Below are 12,646 nucleotides of genomic sequence, written 5' to 3' on the forward strand. Positions count from 1 at the left end.
TTAAAGGTAGTTACAGGCTCTGCGTGCATGTTTTTAAAAGGGGAATCCTACGTGAAGTAAGATTGTAGTTGGAGATTTTTTTTAATTGAAACATTATTTTATTTTCAAATTCATTTTCCCATTTCTCCTTCCAGCTTTGCCTCTACTTCTTGGCTGAAGGCAGGGTTTAGGAGTTCTAAAGCAAAGCAGCACCTAGGAAGCTGAGTGCAGAATGTCTCAGCAGAGAGACGTCAGGACACTGCTAACAAAGAGGGTCTGATATTTAAGAAGTGCTTATTAACTTTAAAGTTCAGGGAAGTGAGGAAAGGTTGGAGATGGGGACCAGAATCTTAGACCTGATCTGCTCTTAAAAGTTTTGCTAGGATATGTCAAGAGTGTGAAAAAATTACATGCACCCCCACTGACATAGGTATGTTGGCAAATGTAAACGCTGTGATAGCACCACAAATATACTTTCTCTGGTTGGGGAACTGGAATAAGATATAGTGGCAAAAGTTATTTGTATTATGCCATTCTAGGAGCCCTGATCATGGACTAGGACCCCTTTGGGCTAGACACTGTACAAACACTCAACAAAAAAGATGGTCCTTGCCCAAGTTGTTTAGTTTCTTCTAGTATAAACGGCATCTCCACTGTGGAATAATGGAGTTGGGACCAGAGACCTGCTGCAAGGCATTGTGGAAGACCCCATGACTGGCTGGTTGCGTGGGCTGTGAGATGGACTGAAACATGTTGGACAGTTTTGGAAGGGGGATATTTATAATAGGGGAGACAATGCTAGTTTATCCAGCTGCAGGGCGGGATGTGGATGGTTGCCAAGCAAGGTTGCCTAGTGCATTGGTTCTTAACCGGGGGTCCGAGGCCCACGGGGGTGGGGTGCTGCGAGCAGGTTTCAGAGGGTATGTCAAGCAGGTCCGGCATTAGACTTGCTGGGGCCCAGGGCAGAAAACCAAAGCCCCCCGGCCTGGGGCTGAAACCCAGAGCTCCAAACCCTGCCACCCGAATCTGAAGCCAAAGCCTGAGCGACTTAGCTTCACAGGGCCCTGTGTAGCTTGGAGCCCTGGGCAATAGCCCTGTTTGCTACCCCTAGACTCTGGCCCGGGCTTTTATGTGCTGAAAAACAATAGTTGTAGCACAGGTGGACCATGGAATTTTTATAGCACATTGGGAGGGGGGCCTCAGAAAGAATACGCTTGAGAAGCCCTGGCTTATTGGAAAGAGCGTTGGACAAGGATTCAGGAGATCTGGATTCTAGTCCAGGCTTTGCCTCCAGCCTGCTGGCTGGTTGTGGGCAAGTCACCTCTGTCTCTGTTCCTGGATTTTAGAGATGATGATAATGATACTGACCTCCATTGTAAACTGCTGTGAGATTTGTGAATAAAAAGTGCTATATAAGAGCTAGGTTTGTATATATTTATTTATCTTTTTGTCTCAGTCTGGGACCGGTGGTGAAAGTCAGCTCATTCACCAACTCCTTCTGGCAACAACTTCTGCATACTTCCCTCACTTGTTCTTCCTACCTGATAGAGATACATGAAGTTAGTACATAAGTGATGGCTTGTTATCAATGAGGATAGATTTCCTTTTCAGCCATTGTCTAGTTTTCTTATGAAAAAAAGTTTTTGTTTTTACAAACACCATTATGATTGCCTTTTATTTATATTTTTCTAGCTGACTATTTTAGTCAAGGTAAAAATGATTCAGAGGACAGCGGTCTTCGATTTGCTACTTGTCAGTTGTTATGGAAGCAGATCAATTCTGAAACAGAGGTGGGTCCTGCTACTTAATACTAACTATACATTTTACATTTTAAATCCATTCTGGTGTTTTGTTTTGTTCTTATTTTTCTGAGTGATTTCCTTTACCTGCAGAAATCACTGAATGGTCTAAGGCAGGAAGAGAGCCAGAAATGTGGAGTGAGGCTGAAACCTCCACGAGGAACATATAAAAAACACCACTAGTACACTGTTTCTAACCATGACACACATACCAATTCTTATGCATAAGCTTCCCCTCCTTACCTTACTGATGGTCCTCTTTGCTGTATCCTGGTGTATTGCCACTGTCTGCTTCTAATCCAGTTGTGTGTGTTCTAACCCACAGTGAAGTTTAGGGTGCTCTAAATCTCAGTTTTGTGGGGTATAGGGCATCTCAAGGTCCATTGTGGATTAGAATGCACGCTGGTGAATGAAAGGAGGACACGTGCTAATATGGCTGAGCGCTTAGTCTGATGTCAAGTGTCTTTTATATACCAGTGAGAAGTCCTATAATGATAACCACCTCAAATGAAGCGGACTGTTTTAGGAAAAATATAATGTTTCCTCAACCTCTTGGTTACTTGAAGCCATATGAAATTAAGTAGCCTATAATTAGGAACCCAAAACATTTTAATTAGTTTATCATTGCAAGATGGAGCAGATGAAGAGAGATTTTTATTATGGTGGGATTTTTTTTGAGGGAAAGCAATCCCAGAAGATATTCTGCCTAGTAGCCTTCCATCTTCACCTGTTTCTCTCCCCCTGCATTTAAAGAACTTGCAGCCTGTGCTGAACTTAATATAACTGACTGAAAACATAAAAGCAGTGTAGGTAGTGGGGTTTTATACTTTTCTGGCTGTGTTTACCAAAGATATATATTTACATCAGGGCTTGCTTCCATGCACCTCATTATTATTAATATGCAGATCGACTTCTGCAAATAGTTTTGGGGAAAATTTTTAAAAAAGTCAGACTGATTTTTTGATATTTTTCTAAACAAACCATTTCAACATTTCATTTTGAGATGATGTTTGAAATGTTTCATTCAACCAGAATGAAAAAAATTATCATTTGAGACAAACAATTACAAAATTCAGGTTTTGGTTTGAAACAAAGCAAATTTGGGTAGTGGTGGGTGGATTTTTTGTTTGACCACTGAATCAAAAATAAATTATTCACTCAACTCAAGGGTCTGGGTAGAACAGTTCAATGCAACCATGTACTCAATGTGCGGTAGTGGTCAAAAAAGCAAATAAAGTGTTAAGATACCTAAGGCTCAGAAGAGAGAGCAGCTGGCTAGTCATAGCCCGTAAAGCCAACCCCATAAGTGATTTTTGTTGTAAGAAATTTGTAATTAGGTTTTGGTTGGTGGAGATGAAATCATCTGTCCATTACATTTTCTGATATTCCTAAACAGAACTACAACTTTTCTGTCTATTCCAGCAGAAGGAATATTTTGGGCTGGAGGTAGAGAACCACAAATAAACACATTTGATAATCAAAGGAAATAGAAAAATAGTGCAAAAGTATATCTGTCTTTATTGATTTTTTTTTAATTATTTTTTTTCCCGTTGATCCCAGTATGAAAATAATTTTTCAAGGATAAAAGGGAGTAGAGGAAGGGTGACAAATAAGGCGTATATTGGCTGAAGATCCTTTTTCATCATTTAGGACTAATACTTTCCTTAGCTGATTTTTTTTTCCGTTTAGATTTAAAGGAATTGAATGTTAACTCTCCTGTGTAACTGTAGAATTCACACAGAAAATGCTTATCGGTGTTCTGTAAGACAATAGGAGTCAGAGGAGTAGGCATGGCTATCCTGCCAGAAAATAATTGCACTGTTTTATACATCAAGAGGTCACTTGCTTTTTCATAGCTAAATACATTTTTTCTCCTCTGTGCCTGAATCATTTTTAAGATTACCGTTCAACCTGTCATGCAGCAACATACTTAAACAAAGATGCAGTGTCCCTGAATTATTGGGATACTTGATCAAAGCATCAAGGGAAAGCAGAAAGCAGCACTTCTGTTTCTGCCACCTAATAAATTATACACTCTGGTCATAATTGGCAGAAAAACAGAATATTAATTTAGAATTGGACTTGGATAATTTGCTTTGGAGCTTTTAACAACCAGTAAAGTGACGAGGGAAGTGGGAAAAGGAGGATTCCAGTGTCTCCCCGCCTACGTATAATAAAAGCTGTGTGTGTGCGTTTGTTTTCTAGAAAATACAAGAAGAACTGAATAAACAATTATTTGATAACCTAATACATTTTCTGAGACAATCTCACTCTGAATTACAAACAAAGAAGACAGAATGGATGTGTCGGATGAAATCCAGTGAAATTCCTACGGCAGCTCTTGTCCTAGGTAACCTTTTTGCATTTTAAGACACTTTTTGTGGTACACCTGTCAAATCTCTAGATGAGATTAAAGATCAAAGGAAATTGATTTGGAGCCTTCCAGCTATTGGAGCAAGCAGCCTGAACTTCAGAAACATTACCAGACAAGAATCAGAGGAAAGCTGTATCAGTTTTAGTTCTCCTCTTGTTTTTCCCATATGTATGAAAGCACAGTGTGAGAGCATCTCCACCATAGGTTTTGCCTTAAACAGTTGGGGGAGGATATCAGAACATTTGGCCTCTATTCCTATTTCTACCACCAATGTGCTGTGTGGTTTGTCTGATTATCTTGGTTTTTTAATACGGCATCCATTACCATGGGATATGAGTGCTTCATGTATATTTATGAATTTATTCTCCCAATCCTTCTTTGAGATAAATAAAAAAAAGAACAATATTTGCCTATAGTTTTATTTTTCCAAATACAACAAATTTACCAAAAGACCAGATTCATCATAATACTCAAAGTAAGTAAAGAGGTTAGACTGAAGAGCAGGGACAGGAGGAAAAGCAACATATCTATCTTAAAGAGCTACAATAATCATAGACCTCTTAAAAAGTCAGCTTTGAATTTTTTGGACATTCCCCTTCTGCAGAATGAGAGTCAGATGCAAGGTCAGCCATATCATTGAGCTACGCATCAGTGTTTGGTGGGGATTGACTTTTTTTTTCCATTTTTTCAGGATTAATTTTTTTTAGTTAGCATTGTTGACCATTGGGACCTTGCCGCTTTGTTACCAGGTAACCTCCAGGTATCAGGAGTATATCCATGGATGAAATTTAAGGGGGAGGGCTTCAACTTAGCATCCAGTTTCAAACTGGTCCTTTGACCCATCTCATAAGAGAAATTCTTGATATTGGCGCACTCTCAAAACATATAATGCAATACCCAGGGAGTTACATTACCAACAGCAGTCCATATTTATGAGACCCTTTGGCAGGCTGGACTAGGTCTGGAGGCCTCGCAGCCCTGCATCACCCTGTCCCAGAATAGAGCAGCGAGAAGTCCTCCAGGCAGCCTAGACGGGCTGTAGAAGAGCGGCCAATCAGAGGGGCTGCTGGAGCAACCAGTAAGGGGCCAGATAAAAGGCAAGCAGCAGAGGAGCCTTCAGTTCCTTCCTGGAGCTTGAAGAGGGAGAACCAGGTGCTTGGCTGGCTGGCTGAGCAGCAAGTCCCTAGATAGCTCACTGTGGAGGCAGAACTGAGCCCAGGGAAGATTGCCAAAGACTGGGTGCCTGGCTGGCTGGATAGAAGAGCAGCAGGACCATGAAAAGGTCAGTGCGGGCAGAGGACTCAGACCAGGCGAGGGTACCGAGATGGGCCCTGCTGGTCTGGTTAAAGACTGAACCCAGGGAGGACCGCGGCCCTGGCAAGGTGTCTGAAGAAGGCAGTGTTTCTGGGAAGAAGCCTAAGAGCTACAGTCCCATATCAGAGCTGGGATAAGCACTTGGGACTATATATCCTGGAAGGGGGTACAGCGTGTGCGACTCGGCTGGAGGGCTGAGCTGCCAAAGACCAGCCGAGAGAACCACGGGGAGACAGGGAGCGCTTGCGAGAGGAGAGTGCCACCCCATTGAAAGAACAAAAAAACCAAAAAGCTGGCTCGCACCTAACCAAGAGGAAAGGGGGCCATCCACGAGATGTGGGTGCCCTTCCGCCCTCCCACGAAAAGAATTGTGTTTGCGGGCACTATCAGCCAGAGGAATGGAGGCATGCATGAGAGGCAGGTGCTGACCCTGTTACAGGCCTATTACCATCAGCCTTCATGGGGATGATTATATTTAAAAGGGGGAGGTCTTAATCTCAAGTCTAAAGTTGCTTTTTTAACATTAGATACAATTGTATATATTGTCTCTCCTTTTGACAAATGGGGAAGTGAGGGAAAAAGAGATATTTGGGCAAGGATTTTATTCACGGAAATCAATGGGAGTGTGTCATTGGCTTCAGTGGGGCCAGGATATTGCCCTTAGGGTAGATTTTTAAGGCTCGGATTGACAAAGCCCTGGCTGGGATGATTTAGTTGGTGTTGGTCCTGCTTTGAGCAGGGGGTTGGACTAGATGCCCTCCTGAGGTCTCTTCCAACCCTAATTTTCTATGATTCTGTGTCTGCATGTCAAGAAAACACCTTTGGTTGGTCTGTGTCAACTGACTTGGGCTGGGGCTGTAGGGCTGTAAAATTGCAGGGTAGACTCTCGGGCTGGAGCCTAGGTTCTAGGACTTTCCCCGCTCTCAGGGTCCTCCTAACATTAGGTCTGTGCTATGGGTCTATCTGTTGTTGTTTTTTTTAATTTGGTTTAGCTGAAACATTTTTACAATTGGTTAGACAATGTTCCCATTGTACACAAATCCAGGGAGCCTATGGCAGAGTTGGTAATTGAACTCAGATCTTCCAAGTTCCAGCCCTTCCTCCCTGGAAGTGGGGATAAAAGAAATAATTAAGCAGTTCTGTTTCAATTTCCCCTTAAAAATTTAATGTGTACATCACTGATCTTTAGACTCTTTGGAGGTTGGGGAGAGAGATGATAAAACCTGCTTTAGTTCTGAGATCTGGTATAGTGGTAGTATAAGACGCTTTTGTTGTCTTTCTCTATCCCTTCAAAATTCTAAATAACAAAAGAACTGGCTTTTCCTCATTCTTGCTAAAGAGAGTATTCTTGATAGCTTGTTAAGTAGACTCCAATGCAAATTACATCAAGAGGGATCAAACAGCTGTTTGAAAAAAATAACTGAGAAATATTCAGGTCTCAGGTGCCTGTTACCCACCTTCCTCCTGGAAGGAGCTTGAGGGATATTTCTGTTGCTGTCTCTAGAGAGAGTGAGTAATCTGTGATACCATTGATTCTAATCAGCCATCACTAGTATGGAATTCTGAATACAAATTTTCTTCATAACTTACAGGTGACCTGTCATTTTTTCACTATTCTCTTTCTTGTCTATTTGGGATATCTTCTCATTCAGTGATTCTGATAATAAATGGGGATAATCCAGTATTGATTTTTCTTCCTTCTAGGTGTAAACGTTACAGATCATGACATGACATTTAAAAGTCTCTCAGAGGTTCTTCAGGATAATGTTACTCCTTATGTAGTCTCACTGCAAGCCAAAGAATGCCCAGGTATATAATGTAATAGCTTTAACAACCTGTTCAAATGGTGAATGCCATTAACCATAAATTCTTTTTTATATTTTTGAATAATAAAAATTATGGATGGAAAAGATCTTTTAGGCCATTTAGTCCAATCTCCTGACAATGTAGCATTGTTCTCTGCAATACGTTTTCTAGTTATGTCCAGTTTTGTTTAAAACAATGAGGATTCCACCACTTCTTGTGGGAAGCTGTTCTATCTTTGTCATCCTGTTCAATTTGAAATAAAGCTGTTGCATATTTTAAGATTTGTTTTTAGAATTTTATATTTGGTCCAACCATTTCTTATTGTAAGCCTCGGGAAGAAGCAGATGTAACAATTGTCGTGGTTTCAGGGTAACTGCACCTGTATTCTTCCCTCCCTGGTCCACTCTAGGGGTGCCCAATCGGGTGTCAAGCCTCCAGCTATCACTTGTCTCTGGGAAGGGACCTCTGTCAAATTCCCTTTTTTAACTGGGGGTTTTACAGCCACATGGCCATATTCGATAGAGTGTGACATCCGCAGCAAGACAGTCTGCCTGAAGGCCAGCTCCTGTGCTTATCTTTCTCTCCAAGTTGCATGACAGGTGTGATTTACCAGTAATCCAAACAGGTCTTTCTAAGCACGTACATTTATTCTTAAGGCAAAAGCTTTGTGTGTGAGGGAGAGCCCCAATAAACAGATTTAAACACACACTAAACAGATCAGGAGTCACCCACCAGTCTTATAGGACCCTAGTCAGCCAAAATCTTTCCAACCTTTCAGCAGGGTTTGTTTGTTGAATCGAAAGAACCTGTGTCAGTTCAAGCTCAGTTTTTTATACCTAAAGCCACTTCTTAGTTTGAGTCTCTGGAACACCCAGTTTGAACTACTATATGCAAACCTCCCCAAGGGTTGTACGTCTCTAGAGTTGTTTAGTTACAGTGACTCACCTTAATCACCTTCCTTAATACACAGTTTTTAGTTTCTGGAGGAGCTGTGGTAACCCTCTTCCATAGAGTAGACTAGAGCACAAACATATAAACCATTCATAAATTTTAGTAAGTGGTCCCCAAAGATACTGAATCTGTCACAATAAATATTGGATTAAAACTGAAATCTCCTTCTGCAAACCCTAGTCTTCTCTCTTTCAGCCACTAACTTCATGTCTCTGAGATATTTTCATAGTGAGGAGAATCACATCTAGGTGGTTTGTTTTTTTGTGTGTTTTTTTTTTTTTGCTTAAGTTTTACATATTTTCAGAAAAATACTACCTTTTTTTTTAATGCCAAGAACAAGCCTCATGGATATGTATTTATATTGTATGAAAAACCTAACATCATCTATGTTCTTTAAAGCTGTATGTATATGAGCTTCAATGTGTACAATATAGCAACTTGTTTTACTGTAATCAGGAATATCTGTAATAACATTTTCTTCCAAATATATACTTTTTGTAAACACACAAGACTAAAATCACTCCAAGAAATATACCCAGATTTCTTGTTTAGCCTTTTAGTCTAACTTTAGGTTAATCTAGTAGTGCACAAACAGTGCATTGTTCAAGCCTGGGGGAGAGGCAGGATCAGTGTCTGACCCTTTGATTTCCTTCTTCCCCCACCAGACAAAGCTAGTAATGTTGACTATTGTTATATACAGGAGTCCTGATCTATGGAGGTTTGGGAGCTGCCTAGGGAAGTTGAAAATAATGCTCTGCAGAGAGGGTGAGCTTGGGGAAGAAAAGACAAAAACAGGATGATCGGGATGGGGGGTGGAAATAGGTGTGCAGGGTTAGAATTCTAGGTAATTAGGTGAGAGTCTCTTCATTGTGTGTCTATATGTTGTAAAGGCATAAAACATCTGCTTCAGAAACTGATGGGACAGCTAATGGACTGCAATGTAGATGTGGACTCATCTGAAGAGGAGGAATGTGTTAACATTTCCCAGAAAAAGATACGCTGCTCAATGGCTTCTCTTTCCAAATGGTATGAGAGTGTAACAAAGGTAGGCTTTCATACTGCCATTTTACAAAATATCTGGCTTTTAAGTCTCATAAAATTTTGATTGCATGACTCAGTCTTATATCTAATAGTCAAAACTTTAGCAAAGCTAGTCTTTCGTGTAGTACTAGGTGATACCTGATTCTGAGACCATTAGAACCTAAAAGTATTCTTTCATGAGTATGAATTCAGTTTCTAATTAAATATTAATGTCTGTCTTTTTGGAAGGTCACTTTTGAAAGTGTTTTCATAATTCCAAAAAAAAAAAAAAAGTTGTTTTATGCTAATCCTTTGGAAGTGGAAGCTTAAAACTCAAATCTGACTTCCTACCAAATGTTGTTCTCTCCAGACAAGATCCTAGAAGTATTTGTTTTGAAAAACAAAGTATAAAGAACAGATGATCAGTGTTAAGTTGGCCTTTTACGCAAGCTTTCTGAAGCCTGCACTATACAGGCAGTTAATAATAGCAAAACCTTCCAAATGTTTTATATTTTCTCAGCATTGAAAAACTAAAAATCAGGAACACAAATATTTTACCAAAATTTATTGAGACTCTGAGGGTCTCCTCTGGTTTCCTACTGGGTAATTGGGAAAAAAAAGCATAGAATAATTTTCCTTATAACTTTGTGTTTACATTGACTTCAGTGGGATTTATGTACTTTGTTGAATAGAAATGGACTTTAGCTTGTGCTTAAGTCTCTGCTAAATTGGGACCTAAATATCCATGTTCCAGCAACCTGCCCGAGTAGTTGGAGTATTTCAGCTGAGGTACGGGAGAGATCTACTGAGGGACAGGAGGAAAAAGAATCCTACTCTCTGTTCCCAGTGCTGGGAAGTCATTATGCAGATTCTGCTTTAACCTAATTTGGAATAGCCTTTACAGTATTATCACAGCCCCTCAAGCAGAGTACTAGAGAATCTGTGCAACTGAGGATGCTTCATCACTTTTCAGTTCCCAGGCATGCCTGACTTGCTACTGTGATCTTCAGAAGAACTGGTGCAAATCTGTGTGCCCACCCCAAATTGTCCCTCCCTTTGCCCAGTGGAACCACACCAGAGGGCTCTGCAGAGGTAAGGGCCGGATTGGCCCTTGTTGAAGGATAGATTTCTTACCTATTCTCTGTTATAACTGTTTCATTTAGGTCACAGGAGAGGAACAGAGGTAATGTACACAGTTAGAGAAATACTATGTGTTCCTTAAACACAGCTAATTTTGTTTATTTTGGTTAAGTTGTCCATGTGGTAATAGAATGTTATAACATGGGAGACAAGAGACTTACTTTGTATTTTCCCAACTTCTGTTTTATAATATATGGACAATGGCTTTAAAGAAAACAGATTCTGAAACTCCAAGCAAAAAAAGAACTTCCTCTTCCAGGCACTGGCAGTCTCCTCCAATTGTGGTTATCTTCAAGGACATGGAAAGTTTCACAACGAAAGTACTTCAAGACTTCATAGTTATCAGCAGGTAATTTGGCCTGAGGTTTTGGACTGGTGCCCTTTTACTCCTTTCCACTTTTTCTAGTTGTTGCTATAAAATTAAAGGCTGAAGCTCAGGTGTCACTTTTGCTTGGGGTGATAACCTGCCCACTTTGCCACAAGAATGCAGGCCAAATCACTCGAGTGCTGATGGTTCTTCAGTGTTTCTTCCCATATGCCCAGAAGGACAGAGAGGTTCTCCATAATGCACTGGAAGAGAATTGTAGAGTGACTCAGCTAAATGCAGCACAAGAAATCTTTGGCTATGCCCCTAGAAGTCCTAGTGACACTTGTTGAGGGGGTGCAGAACAGTAAGGACACAGTAACTTGGGTACAGCTTCTCAATACAGCTGCTGAGACCCAGGCTAGGCTAAACAGGGTTCTCAGACCTCATTGTTGATCACCCAAGCTAACTCTGGAGTGACAACATATCCCTTCTTGATTGTAAAATCCTGAGACACGCAGTATCCCTTTACAGGGGCATGGAGAGGATGGAAAACTGACTCTGAAATTTTGAGAATCACAGTAGTAGTGCAGGTGAGCAGGCAGTGGAAAACAAGCACTGTTATTAGTAGAAATGATGAACTGTTAGAATACTACCTAATTTCCAATGTTCTGAAGTCCTGAAGGGGTTATTGTCCTGGTGCCTGTCTGATGGGGAATGGCTGAGGTCACATGTTTGAAGTTGAGTGGGAGGGTTCCAGCAGCAGATAAGTTCAGATGTTTATCCTGTGGTTTGCTAGAGCAGTGGCTCTCAACCTTTGCAGACTACTGTACCCCTTTCAGGAGTCTGATTTGTCTTGCGTACCCCAAGTTTCACCCAATTTAAAACCTACTTGCCTATAAAATCAAACATAAAGATACAAAAGTGTCACAGCACATTGTTACTGAAAAAGTCTTACTCTCTCATTTTTACCATGTAACCGTACAATAAATCAATTGAAATATAAGTATTGTACTTACATTTCAGTTATAGTATGTATAAAGCAGTATAAACAAATCACTGCCTGTATGAAATTTTAGTTTGTACAGACTTTGCTAGTGCTTTTTATGTAGCCTATTGTAAAACTAGGCAAATATCTGATGAGTTGATGTACCCCCTGGAAGACCTGTATAGAAGAAGCCTAGCGTCAGTGCAGTAACTCTACAATTAAAAGTTGTCAACCATAAAATCTGGTACTGTACTGCTGGACTAGAAGTCAGTCAGTGTTGTGCCTTATCTTTTAAAGAAGGTGCTGGGGAGGTTCCTGGGAATTAGACAAATGCACTTTACTTTGTTATTACAAACTAATTTACCCGATACTAAAGATGGAGTTAAAACATCTTGATGACATAAAGTTTAAAAAACAAAACAAAAAACACGGTTTCTGCATAGGAAAATCCTACTTCTCCAATCTGTTAGAAGTCTTTGAGGTAGCCAACAGAATAGTAGATGAAGGACAGATGCTATATATAACTTTTTAAGATTGATTAAAATTCTTCAACAAAAGCCCTCATAAAAAGTGGCTAAGGAAATGTGATAGTTATGGGATTGGAGTTGAAGCCCTGTCATGGGTTGAAAACTGGCTAAGAGGTTGAGAACAAAAAGGAGGAATAGTCAGTTTTCATCAGGGAAGAAAGTTAGTAGTGGGGTGCCACAAAGATCTGTAATGGGACTAGTATTTAATATATTAGTGAACTTTAAGGGGCAGTGTTAAATTGTATAACACTGTTTTGGATAACATGAAACTAGAAAAGGGAAGAGGCTATACCTCTGTATAAAGCAGTGATAGACCCTCATTTGATCACGGTACTCAGTTCTGGCCATCACATGTCAGAAAATATGAACTAGAAATAGAAAAGATCCAGAGAGGGCAAAAATAAGAGAAATGGAAAAACTCCAAAACAAAGAGAAATTTAGAAG

The 12,646-nt window shown here is 40.3% G+C and overlaps 1 protein-coding gene across 4 annotated transcripts in view; it reads left to right on the forward strand.

Annotated features, from left to right (window-relative positions):
* Positions 1-12,646, forward strand: part of ORC3 (origin recognition complex subunit 3) — a 69,431-nt gene that overhangs the window by 15,908 nt on the left and 40,877 nt on the right. For all 4 annotated transcript variants that reach the window (XM_032771840.1, XM_032771841.1, XM_032771843.1 and 1 more), the window contains exons 3-7: positions 1,672-1,769; positions 3,984-4,128; positions 7,171-7,275; positions 9,114-9,268; positions 10,596-10,732. In XM_032771840.1, coding sequence (XP_032627731.1) covers positions 1,672-1,769; positions 3,984-4,128; positions 7,171-7,275; positions 9,114-9,268; positions 10,596-10,732 — 640 coding nt within the window. The remainder of the gene's footprint in view (positions 1-1,671; positions 1,770-3,983; positions 4,129-7,170; positions 7,276-9,113; positions 9,269-10,595; positions 10,733-12,646) is intronic.

The sequence above is a fragment of the Chelonoidis abingdonii genome, chromosome 3, assembly GCF_003597395.2.
Source record: "Chelonoidis abingdonii isolate Lonesome George chromosome 3, CheloAbing_2.0, whole genome shotgun sequence".
NCBI classification, from domain to species: Eukaryota; Metazoa; Chordata; order Testudines; family Testudinidae; genus Chelonoidis; species Chelonoidis abingdonii.